The sequence below is a fragment of the Sinohyriopsis cumingii genome, chromosome 16 (assembly GCF_028554795.1).
Source record: "Sinohyriopsis cumingii isolate HCF-2022 chromosome 16, ASM2855479v2, whole genome shotgun sequence".
In the NCBI taxonomy this organism is placed as follows: domain Eukaryota; kingdom Metazoa; phylum Mollusca; class Bivalvia; order Unionida; family Unionidae; genus Sinohyriopsis; species Sinohyriopsis cumingii.
Window position 1 is genome coordinate 49,408,518 of NC_142976.1, and position 15,329 is coordinate 49,423,846.

Sequence of the window (15,329 nt, forward strand, 5' to 3'; positions counted from 1 at the left end):
TGGATGGATGGATCGATCGATAGATAGATAGATAGACAGACGGACTGATAGCTAGATAGATAAGAAATGATTGCATCGATATATAAGAAACCAATAGAGAGATAGAGACAATTATATGTACTCAGAAAAGGAGATACAAGTTTGTATCCATGTGTTCTACAATGTAAACGTTAGAATACATCCAAGTATAACAATGCCTCTTAGATTAATGTACGTTTTATTAATATGCATGTTTGACATAAACGGGAAACTTAAAAGCTGGTTGTAGATTGGCAATACATATATTTATCTTTATTATGGCCAACTCCTTCTTGAGAATGTCAAACAGTTAAGTGTATGCACTTGCTCATTAACAGTTAGTCTTACAGTGGTACCATGTTAAAAATAATAATGATAGATATTGTAGAATTAAACCCTAAAAATTCGTTACTCCGTCCGAACCCATCAACTTTATATCAAAGATGACAGGTTAGAATGATATATTCCGTCAAGAATCTTCTGGTTTTAGTTTTGCGTTAAATTCCACTTCACGAATACTTTAAAAGTTTCCTCTTTTGCATAATTGATATGCGTTGAAAGGTCCTAATTACAACGACGATTATTACTTCCGACGCTGTCTGAAGAGAACTTTCTCTAGACCCATCATTGGGGATTCAACCGCCATGGATATGACAAATGCCACGAGATAGGCGATAACTAAAAAGCCTAGAAAAGTACATACCTGTAAAAAGATAAACATTCATTTAGTCACGTACTAAGCGGTTATTGAAGAATGGACGGTAGGAGGGTATGTTAGAAGGTAGATGAGTACATGTATGTAGTTGGGTAGGTAGCCACGTAGATAGATGGCTCGGTAGGTTTGTGGCTGGAAGTGTTCGTACGTATGTATGTATGTATGTATGTATGTATGTATGTATGCATGTATCTGGATGTATGTATGTATGTAGGTACGTAGGTAGGTAGGTCGATAAGTAGAGAGCCAGTTGGTATATATAAATACAAGCGATTTAAGTGAACCAAGGTAAATATAGTTAGCACTTTGCTAATTATGCAGATACAGGCAGCGTTGATGAAATTTAGGGATTTATGCACGTACGTTGTTGAAATTTAGGGAAGTATGCACGTACGTTGTTGAAATTTATAGAGGTATGCACGTACGTTGTTGAAATTTAGAGAGGTATTCACGTACGTTGTTGAAATTTAGGGAGGTGTGCACGTACGTTGTTGAAATTTAGAGAGGTATGCACGTACGTTGTAGAAATTTAGGGAGGTATGTACGTTGTTGAAATTTAGGGAGGTATGCACGTACGTTGTAGAAATTTAGGGAGGTATGCACGTACGTTGTTGAAATTTAGGGAGGTATGCACGTACGTTGTTGAAATTTAGGGAGGTATGCTCATAAGTTGGTGGATTGAAAGGTAATTAATATCTAGTGGGAACGCTAGCAATACTATTGGTACTTTGCCTGGTTGGTACAAAAAATTACGAACGTTTTGATACGCTAGCTGGTACGTACCTTACTGTCAGTACGTGGCTACTCACTACTATATATATATATATATATATATATATATATATATATATATATATATATATATATATATATATTGTTGGCGCATTATAGGTACGTTGATTAATATCACCGTACTTTGCTCGGGACGAAGAGTATCGTTATTGTTATCATGTTGGTAGGTACGAATATTATCATTATTGTCGGTAAGTAGGCAGGTATTTGCGTTACCTATATATCTAGTATGTTGTTAGATATGACCGTTATGAAATAATAATTGAACATTTGTAGGTACACTTGGTATCATTATTGTCGGTAAGCTGAAGGGTACGAACTTTATGGATACTGTCGGTAATTTGGTACGTACGTATGTTACAAATGTTGTTGAACCGTAATCAATATTTATACGTTCTTAGGTACGAACGTTATCACTTTTGTCGTTAGGTTCATAGGTACTAAGTTTATGGATATTGTCCGTCAGCTGGTAGGTACATATGCAATAAATATTGTTGGCAAATACAAACACAATCAATATTATATGTGTGTTGATAGGTACACTATGGCAGGTACGTACATTGCACACACATCATCAATAGTGTAGGTCCGTTAATAGCGGCAAACATTATCAAGATTATTAGGTAACATTCCATAAATTGGTAGGTACACACGTTGAAAGTGCATAAGTCTGCATGCGTATATGTCATTCTAAACATGAATAATGTGCAATCATTCAAAGTGTCGTAGTATTTCTATTACATCCCTCCCTTATCATTATAACAAGTATTTTGGTTAATTTACCATTTTTTCCATTGTTTAGTTTTGTTTTGTGTTTGAAAAATAGTTACACACTGGACAATATAAACGATGTTATATGAAAGTCACAAATGAAAAAGTATTTAGTATTTATCCAGCATGTGTTCGTAAATTATATCATTATCACGCAGATCGTATTTATCGTGTTGCCGTGTTAAAAAATTCAATAAAATAAAATGATAGAGAGAGAGAGAGAAAGAGAGGGACGATAAACATACAAAACAAGACAAATGTATGCAATTTCTTCTATGTTAATGCAGCTGATGAAGGTGTACAAGCAGCTAATGGTACGACTCCATCGTCTTAATACTAAGTAACTAGAAGCAGTGAAATCAGCAAGTTTTGTACAAATCGAAGTATGATTTAGTTCCGTAAAAACGAAAGTGTAAAATTAAAATAACTTAGAGCATGGATAGAAAAGTTCTTAATAGTCACAAATGTTATATCCCAAGTCTAAAACTATTGAGTAAGCCGAACGAGTTTCAGTGTTAGTCCAAATGAAGTTCACTATATTATGCTGATGTGCCTAAAGTCTTGCTGTATCACAATAACATGTTTCAAAATGTATTTAAATGCATTCAAGAAATTCAATACAGCTGTTAAATCCGAAAAGTCACATCTCTTTGTAATTCCAATGAATAAATAAAATAAATAAAAAAATCCACTCAAATGATCACATTTCTTTGACTCTTTTCATACTGGTGTTAATGCAAGGAAACTCATCTCCAGTAAGTCATCCAATATATCCAAAACTGACAAACAATGCACAATGCAGAATGAGGCTCAAAAGAATTATTTCGATACCACTCTTATCAACATGGTCATGTACTTATGCAGTCAGCCAGTATGGAATTAATTAATCTTGATTTTCAGTGGAGTATCCACTTATCTGCCAGGACCTCATCAACACGTTTAATTCTATCAAAAACACAGTTCACTACCCTGGAAGTATGTACCGTGCTTAAGATTGACCTGATCTTAAAGTAAAGGTTCACGGTCATAAAGAATATTGGTATTTAATTTGTTAATTAGTGCATTACCCTTTCAATCGATAATCACGAACATTAACATTCGTCATATAGGTATGCATAACAACATAAAGATAAAGACAAACAAACAAACAGACAGACAGCCATCTTACCATCTCAGGATATGCGAAATATATTGTTGTACGCCGCATGCTAAATATATATAGCATTATCACGGGATGCACCAGATAAGCACAGTAGGTCAGTCGGCTCAAAGGGACGAACGGGGCCCATGACAAAAGAGTGTTGATAGGGCCTGAAAGATCAGAATGAAATAAAATAAAATCATTTTATGTAAGAGAGATATGAATTTTTAAACATCCTCAATTCTGATCATATTTGTTCTAATTGAATGCTCGAAAAACTCTCCCTACCTTCTTCGCTCTGATTCTTAGTAAAATTTCATTGTAATTTTTTTTTACCTGAGTAAGAAGGAAAGTCTCATCTGTATCAAATATGAATTATGCTTGCATGCATATAATAATACAGATCATGCATAGTCTTCAGAGAAAAGGTGTAAGTTTATTATATACTGTCTTCCCTTTAAGAAAACAAAAACAACAGCTCATGGGAAAATTACGGCCCACAGAGATATACATTTTGCGACAGCAACTTGGCGTTACCTTTTGACATGACACTTCGGATGTCAGGGGTCACACGCTTATTGATATTCATGGATCACACGTCCTACATTCAGGCCTTATGCGGAACTGGAATCAATAGAGTTTGGGTTTGATTTCTACAAGACTAGGCCATGCCAAACTTTGCGGTGTTCTTCTGGGCAAGCACTTAATTTCCCATTGCCCCGACACTAAATAACACTTTTAGAACTTATTTTTGAATGAACGAACGAACGAATGAATGAAAAAATCGATCTAAAAATGTTGTAGGGATTGGTCTAGGTGTTGCAGTATGAAGCGGACCGCTCCGGTGGCGTAGTGGTTAGAGCGTCCACCTCGAATGAGGGAGGTCGTGGGTTCAATCCCCGGTCGAGTCATACTAAAGACTTACAAAAATGGAACTAACAGTTGGCTCGCTTTGCGCTCAGCATTATACAGGTTAATGTTAGGACTGGTCGACCTGGTGTCAGGATAATGTAACTGGGTGGGACATCATGCTACATGTCTGTTGGATAATGTCCCAGTACTAGACATCACTATAAACTGTCACACTGCAGACATCGTAGCGATATGACTGAAAAATTGTTAAAGCTACGTTAAAAATCCAAATCACACACAAACACTCTCTCTCTCACATTGACACACACACACACTCACACAGACACACACACACACACACACACACACACACACACAATATGAAGCAGATAACACCGCTACCTCCATTTCCTGTTGCACATGAGAAGACGACCCAGCATACGCCAATTGCCCAGGCTGTGCGCGCAAGGGCAATGTAGGCCGCCGATTCCGGTTCGTTCAGTACATGTTTATTGTCAGGGTTATACAGTCCATACAGAACTGCAATGTTCATGCAGGCCGCCACTAGCCACCCCAGCAGGTTTAGGGCCTTTAATAATAATAATAATAATAATAATAATAATAAAGAGGCAGAGCATGGTAATGTCTGATCGAGATAGAAACTTGACATGCACATGTTCGACTACGCAGTATCAGGTTACGCTCATGTGGAACGTGATGACCAAAGGAACAAAGCAGAATAAAGAAGAAAAGCCAAAGTACAGTGATCAGGACAGATTACTTTTAGAAGGTTTAGTTAATTTACCAATTGGCATATAAGTAATGCAATTGACATACCAAAACACCCCAGGGATGGCATGCTAAATATTTTCTATTATCAGAGTAGTGCGATTTTGATTTATAGATGACGTCGAGTTGTGTGCAACAGAAAAACCAACCGATTAGTAGACCTTAAACGTGTAATCATGGTTCGGATTTTCTCATGCAGAAAACAAGACGTGATCTATCAATTAAGATCGAATTACTATGATAATGATAGTTTGTGTTATACCTATCAATTTTCAGATAAAATAATAAAAGTCCCTAAACGTAACTTGAAAAACGAAAATGCTTAAGATTTCACCCTTTCTGACACGATCTTCACCTTAACTCATAGACAATTTTTTTTTTTTTTGCAACTCATTTTCAAATGAATATCGGTATATAAATGAAATAGCTATAACAACACTCACTTATACTTATATAACTGTTAATAAGACGAGTACATCGAAACGTGAGGACTGCAAGCTCATTGAAGTGATCTACAGCTATGGTACAGTTGTCACATTTTGCATCGTGGAAGGTATCACAAGCTGTATGAGTTTAAAAGTGTATATCCGAGGCCGATAGCGTTTAAACTATTTCTGGCCTGCCATTATTAGAGTCTCTATTGTAACCTTGGCACGGGGATAACAGCATGATTTCGAAAATTGTTTAGGACTTAACAGATTGTTGGAACATGATGATACAGATATCCTCGATTCCAGTTATGTTTTAATTGAGGCTATGTTATTCATGTTATTTCAGATGTAACCAAGAAATCTTGAGGAAAATGTAGTTTCAGTATTGCTTGAGAGAAGAAAATACGGAATTAGAATACGACAGTCCAAGATAAAAAGTGATGCTAAGAATGGATGTACCTACTGTTAAAACGGTACTCCACATAACTGAAAGATTTCAACTAAAATATTCTCGAACCTGATACCATGGCAAGAGGACCTGTCTCTACAAAACGATCGGCAATGTATGGATGGATGAATAGACGGATAGTGTTTATGAGCACATTTGCACAAATTTGGCTTTACAATGCCGATTAAAATCAACCTCTAAAATTCGAATAGAAGTTTTTGTTTTTTATAAAATGGAAAACCCCTCCAAATTAGCCTACATACTTAATCCGTTGAAAGAAATGATCATGAGAAGTATGTAAAATCTCTTTAAAAGTTACAAAATTTTAAAAAAGGGTTGTAACTCAATCCCCAATAATACGAAGTCATTATTATTAAGAGCGTGATATATCATTACTAGCATAAGAAAAATTACTCAAGATTTTATATCACAGGTTATGTTTGTATGTACTCATACAGGGTCAATATACAAACCGCGTTTCCTTAGATGATCCGGGAACTCCTTCCGCCGTGTGTTAGTCACATATCTTTATCGGATTCAAAACTGATGGAGCAGGTAAAGAAGTTATCTGGACTTTCTGCATCCATTAACCCGACGTGCGCATACTTTGTTTAATTATCTTATTGACATATTTGTTCTTTCTGTTCTATACTCACCTTGGGTATGTTGACTTGACGTTTGGTTCGGTAAAGAACGTAAGCGGTAATTAATCCAATATCTGGTTTATATTTACCTTGGGTATGTTGACTTGACGCTTGGTTCGGTAAAGAAGGTAACCGGTAATTAATCCAATATCTGGCTTTATATTTACCTTGGGTATGTTGACTTGACGTTTGGTTCGGTAAAGAAGGTAACCGGTAATTAATCCGATAAGATAAGGACCCATTCTGCAGTACGGCTTAATATAGACTTTGTCAAAATAATCCACCATTGCTGGGTTTCTGTCATAGAATGAATATATATATATATATATATATATATATATATATATATATATATATATATATATATATACACACATTTCTTTAATAGTCAATGTTTGAATATTGTACAATTAGACACTATGTGAGAAGAGTCCGTAGCTCAATATTTAAACGAAAATAAACTTATTATAATTGTTGTTGTTATTATTATTATTATTATCATCCTCTATCCTCTTCCATTCAATCTTGGCAGAGATCATGTTACAGAGTTAAATGGATAGACTTTATAATTATGGATGGAGGGACTATCTGATCTATCCCATTATGTATAATTGTCAATGAAAACAATAACAGCAAAATTAACCGTAAATATAAAAACATATTTGACTTTATCAAAATCGTCAGTAGGCAAATTTCACATTGTTTATCTCGGTAATTTATCATTCGGTCTCGGTAATTTACAATTCGGTCTCGGTAATTTATCATTCTGTCTTTCGCACTAATTTCATAACACTCAAAGACCATACACTGAATTTACTTACCTTATCTATGATATGACTTAATGACTTTTATATGCCTTTCAAAAACCTAAATTATGGATATAATCAATACATTTGGTATCAGTTTGCAAAGATTTCATTTTGTTGAAGAGGAATTCTTGTACATTCAATGTTAACCTTTTTTTGTATGTAGGTAATATTTTCTATATATGAATATTGTATTTTGAAATACTTCAGTATACATCCTGTTCAAGGTGCATTTCGACTATTTAATTTACAATATTTCATGTAGTGCACCAAAATTTATAAATAAACCTATCTGCTCTGTTTTTATACCACCACCATCTAAGAATGACTAATTTACTTACATTGTATTCAACCCTCATCTAAGAGTGACTAAGTTACTTTGATAGTATACAACCCCCATTGAAAGTGACTAATTTACTTTGATTGTATACAACCAGGGCATAAGAATGACTTATTTACTATGATTTCAGGTTTGTCTGGCCTAATGCCAATAAAGGTTATTTTATGATATTATTTTAAAACAGCAGATTGCATGTTTAAACCGTGGCCTAGGCATAGCAAAGACAAAAAACTGGTACTAACCGTTATCTAGCTTTGCGCTCAGGATTAGGAGGTCAGTGTTAAGACTGGTCGTTATGGTGTAAGGATAATGTGACTCGGTGGGGTATGATGCTATATGTCTACGGCGTGATGTCCCAGACATCACTACAAACTGCCACACTGTAGATTTCGTAACGATTTGAGATACAAATGTTAAAGCAACGTTAAAAATCCAAATCACACACACAACCTACACTGTTTTAAAATCACACATTTGAGCAACATATGTGGCTCTATGCTTCACTCGATGATTATAATGCACCAGGTAAAATACTGGTTACATCAATCTTACATGATAATATCAGGGTAAGTGACGCTGTAATGTTTCTGAGCAGCAAGTACACCAGGTACAACTGTCGTGATGATCAGAAATATCAAGGACATAATCCCACCGACTACAGGCGACCTGAAACAATCAATATACAACATACAACATTTACAAAGTTATGTAATAGATAATAATGCACCAAAATCATATCTCACATTCTCACAGTCGCCTTAAACCTGACATCAATAATCAATCACGAGCAATCAACATTTGCACGAAACCACCAACACACATTACGAGACAATCCATATAGATCAGGAAACGATCAATGTACATTTGCATAATCGTTTTGTTCAAGTTCTTCGGTTATCACGGTAGTGTCGGATTATCGCCATAATATAATTTAAGATTAATACGGTAATATTATTTTAATGGACGTTATCTTGTCCAAGATCAAGGTATGCGATGCTTGGTTTGGTTTTGTAGTATTTAGCGCCATTTTTAGCACTTGATTTCTGGTGTAACTCCAAATCAATTGCAAGGTAACAGCGCAATGCAATACACCGAGAAAAGCAAGGACTTAATGACGGTTAGAACACCATCCCATACTCTGAGAAAAACAACAACCACAACTGCATGGCGGCGAGAAACACAATCCCATACGCTGAGATCAACAACAGCAACTGAATGGCTGTTACAATATTTGGCGGAGGAAGAACCCAGGAAGACGACGCGAGAACCGTCTATACGTGGGAAAATGCCAGCAATCTTTTTCACATACACACGTTGGTGAAGCCACGAAACGAACTAACGCAGAGTTGAGATATGTGAGTGATCTATAAAGGCAAGGGCCTTTGATCACTCAGCCACCTGCGGCCCGACTGCAAGACAATAATTGAACTTCTGTTCGATTTGAGTCAGAATATATATATATATATATATATATATATATATATATATATATATATATATATATATATATAAACGGCACCCATCGTCTTGCATGCACACACGATCCCATGTTCCATCACGACCAAGCACACATCACCAAACAATGATGCAACGTAATCGGTTTTATATGCACTCGTGTGTAGCAGACGCACTCGCATGACAACCTAGTAATTAATTCTCATTTATCTACACAGTCATTCCGGATTCCTATAAAAGAAAAAAATGGTATACAAGATTAATTATAGAGAATTATAAAAATACACGAAACAGAACGGAAAATGTTATCACTGGAATCTATAGAAGAATGATTGATAATAGTAGGCAGAACTAGGCAAAAATTATCTAACCTGTATGCTAGTATTATTTGTATTAGAGAGAGAGAGAGAGAGAGAGAGAGAGAAATTATTTGCAGAAAAAGGTAGACAACAAATCCAAATAAGACTAGAAAGACAAGACGAATAATGAAAGAAAGAAAGAAAAAGGAAAGAACGTTACACTTACATAAAGAATGGAATCAGTATCAGAGGACTTAGGATATAGAACTGCATGTCATTTGCAAGGTACCATGTCCATCCCATACACTAAAAAAGAACAAAAATGCATGTCATTTGCATGGTATTACATCCATTACAAACACAGAGAAAAGATCCCATAAAGATCACATGCATTTCATTTTATACATATCAAATCCATCCCATGCACTGAAAAAAACCCACATCAACTGCATGTCAGCTGCAAGGTATCACCTTCATCCCATACACACAGAAAAGAACAATTATTAAGTATCATTTACAAATTAACAGCTCCATGCCACACACACACACACACACACACAATTCTTAAGAATAGTTGGAAGTCAGGCGCGCGCGCGCACACACACACAAATAATCGCCTATTATTTGCAAGGCAGTAACTCCATGTCATAAACTGATAAAGATCACATGAATTTAATTTGCAAAGTATGACACCTATCAAATACTCTTTAAAATTAAACAACAGTTGCATATCGTTTGCAAGGTAACAACTCCATCCCATATATATACGTGTGTGTGTGTGTGTGCCTGACTTCCACCTATTTTAAAGTATTTTGCTTTTGCTTTAGATATATATAGCTTGTAAATTTTTCCTTTGAGATGAAGGGTCTCTCCATGGATGAAATGAATGAGAAACAAAGATTATGGCAGGCCTTTATACTGTTCCATCTTTCTTTATATGCTTAAATATGAACACCACTAATGCCACAACCACTACCATTATCAGAACGTCTCAAAGAAGACATTGCCAAATAGAGTGATACCGATGTTTGTAGTGGCAATGGAAAAAACGACATTAGCTCAATATTTACGCTTTTGTCCAAAGTTAACACTCCACAAGTACTTCTATAAATTTAATGAAACTAGTCTCATGTTTCGTTAGCTGGGATGTTTTCTAACGAAACACTTAAACAAGTGAATTTCCCCATCCCCCGATGAGGTCAAATTTCATTCTGTAATCTCTTCATAGTTTGATAGAATGCCATGCACCTTTGCTATAAAATATGTTGAGATCTTTAAATTATTACATAAGAAGACAAATAGATCTGTTCAGAAACTAGCAGTACTCCAGTTCGCGTCTGTGTGTCTGTCTTTACCCTCGGTAATAATTTCGCAACGTTACAGATCTCCCCCTTGAATCAACAATGTACATTCTCCCCATGAAAAGGCAAAGTCATACATTAAAACAACATTGCCAACATGGTTTTATCTCTGTCCCTAGGGCATTTTCCCTGGGTCAAATTGTACAAACGGTTTCTAGCCCTGTACGTATTGTTAGTAGGAGATAGGCCTCTGGGTCTTAACTCAGAAACAGTTTTTACCACAACCCTGACTTTAGACATACACTTACTTGATATAACCCCATAGGAAAGTTAACTTATGCAATCAGCATTACTTTCTGAACGTGACCTTACTTACTTTGGCCCCGATTTGGGTCTCAACCTAATTTTCAGGCATGAAAAATCATTATGGACCCGTTACATAGCACTAAAAGTTAAAAATGTTTATTTTTAATGAATGTATTAAACTTCGTCTTTCAAAGTTGTCCCCGCTGTTGATGGAAGGGAGTGACACTCTAGGGTACGTACGTGGCGAGGAATTTACAAAATTATACGCTGTGCAATGTGAAGGGGAGTGGGTAAAAACTGGTCAATCTATTGCGTACATACTTTATTGACGATCCCAGTGTTACCAAGCCCTGCACATGCTGACCCTCGAAGATAGCCACTGTGTTTTAGCATAAAAACAGATTATAAACAACCAAATGGAAGACGTAGAATTACTTTACGTGACCATGGGTAGTTTAGCTTATGCAATCAGCATCATTGCATGAACGTGACTTTACATATTTGGGCCCGCTTTGGATTTTAACGTGGATAACATCTATTCCAGTACTTAAATTCTAAATGCACTTATACTGCATGCAAATATCGAGTCACTTTAGTAGCTAGTATTTAACCTTGGGTCTCTTCCAACACCCAACACCCCGGAGGCTTGCTAATCTAAAATTATTCTGACACAAACTTATATATGTGTAAGTATATATATATATATATATATATATATATATATATATATATATATATATATATATATATATATATATACTAACTGGTCATAAAATAAAAAAACGGTGTTAGTCTGAGTCCGAAATTGCAAGAGATGTTTAGAGGAACCATTGTGTTATTTCCGTCATGCTTAGTTTGACAACACAAAACAAAACCTGTAATGAAGGCGATCATTATAAACGCAACAACAAGCAGCAACATCAGATGATATACTACTACAACTACTACTACTACTAATGAAAATAATAATACTACTGTTATACAATACAAAGCAACAATTGCAGCTGCATAATTTCTACTACTACTACTACTACTACTAATAATAATAATAATAACAATAAAAATAATAATAATGCTACTACAATATAAAGCAGCAACTGCAGCTGCACTATTTCTACTACTAACACCAACACTACTACTACTACAGCTACTAATACTGCTACATATACTGCTACTACTACTACAATATAAAGCAACAACTGCATCTGCACTATTTATACTACTACTACTATACTACTACTACTACTAATGTTATTACAATATAAAGCAGCAACTGCAGCTGCACTATTTATACTACTACTACTACTGTTATTACAATATAAAGCAATAACTGCATCTGCACTATTTATACTTATACTACTATTGTTATTACAATATAAAGCAACAACTGCATCTGCACTATTTATACTACTACTACTACTGTTATTACAATATAAAGCAACAACTGCATCTGCACTATTTATACTACTACTACTACTGTTATTACAATATAAAGCAACAACTGCATCTGCACTATTTATACTACTACTACTACTGTCATTACAATATAAAGCAGCAACTGCAGCTGCACTATTTATACTACTACTACTACTGTCATTACAATATAAAGCAGCAACTGCAGCTGCACTATTTATACTACTACTACTACTGTTATTACAATATAAAGCAGCAACTGCATCTGCACTATTTATACTACTACTACTACTACTGTTATTACAATATAAAGCAGCAACTGCATCTGCACTATTTATACTACTACTACTACTGTTATTACAATATAAAGCAGCAACTGCAGCTGCACTATTTATACTACTACTACTACTGTTATTACAATATAAAGCAACAACTGCATCTGCACTATTTATACTACTACTACTACTGTTATTACAATATAAAGCAGCAACTGCAGCTGCACTATTTATACTACTACTACTACTACTGTTATTACAATATAAAGCAACAACTGCATCTGCACTATTTATACTACTACTACTGTTATTACAATATAAAGCAACAACTGCATCTGCACTATTTATACTACTACTACTGTTATTACAATATAAAGCAGCAACTGCAGCTGCACTATTTCTACTACTAACACCAACACTACTACTACTACAGCTACTAATACTGCTACATATACTACAATATAAAGCAACAACTGCATCTGCACTATTTATACTACTACTACTACTGTTATTACAATATAAAGCAACAACTGCATCTGCACTATTTATACTACTACTACTACTGTTATTACAATATAAAGCAACAACTGCATCTGCGCTATTTATACTACTACTACTGTTATTACAATATAAAGCAACAACTGCATCTGCACTATTTATACTACTACTACTGTTATTACAATATAAAGCAACAACTGCATCTGCACTATTTATACTACTACTACTGTTATTACAATATAAAGCAACAACTGCATCTGCACTATTTATACTACTACTACTGTTATTACAATATAAAGCAACAACTGCATCTGCACTATTTATACTACTACTACTGTTATTACAATATAAAGCAACAACTGCATCTGCACTATTTATACTACTACTACTATTACAATATAAAAGAGCAACTGCAGCTGCACTATTTCTACTACTACTACTACCACTACCACTACTACCGCTACTACTACTGCTGCTACTACTACTGCTCCTACAATGTAAAGCAGCAACTGCAACTGCTCTATTTCTAATATGACTACTACTGTTACAATATAAAGCAACAACTGCGTTTGCACTATTTCTACTACTACTACTACTACTGCTACTGCTACTGCAATATAAAACAAAATCTGCAATTGCACTATTTCTACTGCTACTACTTACTTCCAATAATATTATTGCAAATAATACTGCTACAACTACTAGTACTGCTAATGCAATATAAAGCAACAATTTAAGCTGCACTTTTTCTACTACTACTGTTACTACTACTACTACTACAATATGATGCATCAACTGCAGCTGTACTATTTATACTACTTTTACTACTCCTACTACTACTACTACAATATAAAGCATCAACTGCAGCTGCACTGTATGTACTTCTACTAATAGTACTGCTACTATAATACAAAGCGATCGATCCGGTGGCCTAGAGGTTAGAGAGTCTGCCTCTGATGCTGGAGATCGTAGGTTCGATCCCCGGCCGAGTCATACCAAACACTTACAAAAATTGTACTGACAGCTGCCTCGCTTGGCACTCAGCGTTAAGAGGTTCGTGTTAGGACTGGTCGGCCTGGTGTCATGATAATGTGACTGGGTGTGACATTATGCTACATGTCAGCGGCATGATGCCCCAGTGCTAGACATCACTGCAAACTGTTACACTGCAGACATTGAAGCGTTGTGACTGAAAAAGTGTTGAAGCTACGTTAAAAATCCTCATCGCACACACACACGCACACACAATATATATATATATATATATATATATATATATATATATATATATATATATATATATATATATATATATATATATATATCTGCACTATTTCTGCTCTTACTGCTACCACTACTGCTACTACAATATAAAGCAGCAACTGCAGCTGCATTATTTCTACTACTACTAACATAACTACTAGTGTCCCTACTACTATTCCTGCTACAATATAAAGCAACAACTGCAGCTGGACTATTTCTACTACAACTACTACTATTACTACTACTAGTACACTACTAAACTACTACTACCACGAATAATACTACTACTAGCTTTGCCACTACAGTATAAACTGCAACTGCTTCTACTACTGCTACAGCTACTACTACTACTGCTACTACAATATAAAGCAAGAACTGAAGTTGCACTATTTCTACTACTACTACCACTACTACTACACTATAAGGCAACAATTGCAGCTGCACTACTATAACTACTACTACTGCTGCTACGAGTTCCGGGCTGTTGAGTGTTGTAAGGTGCTTTGTTTACAGATTACTTAAGTATGTCATTTTGTTCAGGTGGATGCTTTGTACAGCCTGTTAACAATGACGTGAAACTAATAAAAACAACAACTACAACTAATACTAAAATAAATAGCAACAACAAACACTGTTACTACCACAATAAGCAACAAATAGTTCAGGTATATTACTACTACTGCTGCTGTTGCTAATACTGGGGTGGCCAAGTGGTCTTAAGCGCCATTACTGTTCACTGCCATCTCAACTTTGTCCTCGTTGGTTTGAGTCT

General features: G+C 35.3%; 1 protein-coding gene across 2 annotated transcripts in view; it reads right to left on the reverse strand.

Moving 5' to 3' along the window:
• Positions 1-220: 220 nt before the first annotated feature.
• Positions 221-15,329, reverse strand: part of LOC149780384 (nose resistant to fluoxetine protein 6-like) — a 48,872-nt gene continuing 33,763 nt past the window's right edge. The window contains exons 9-14 of one of the 2 annotated variants that reach the window (XM_089937289.1): positions 9,728-9,807; positions 8,300-8,413; positions 6,769-6,898; positions 4,692-4,878; positions 3,465-3,607; positions 221-721 (exon numbers count right to left, since the gene is read on the reverse strand). In XM_089937289.1, coding sequence (XP_089793415.1) covers positions 602-721; positions 3,465-3,607; positions 4,692-4,878; positions 6,769-6,898; positions 8,300-8,413; positions 9,728-9,807 — 774 coding nt within the window. In that variant the 3' untranslated portion in view covers positions 221-601. The remainder of the gene's footprint in view (positions 722-3,464; positions 3,608-4,691; positions 4,879-6,768; positions 6,899-8,299; positions 8,414-9,727; positions 9,808-15,329) is intronic. The other variant, XR_016415072.1, reaches the window with a different exon arrangement.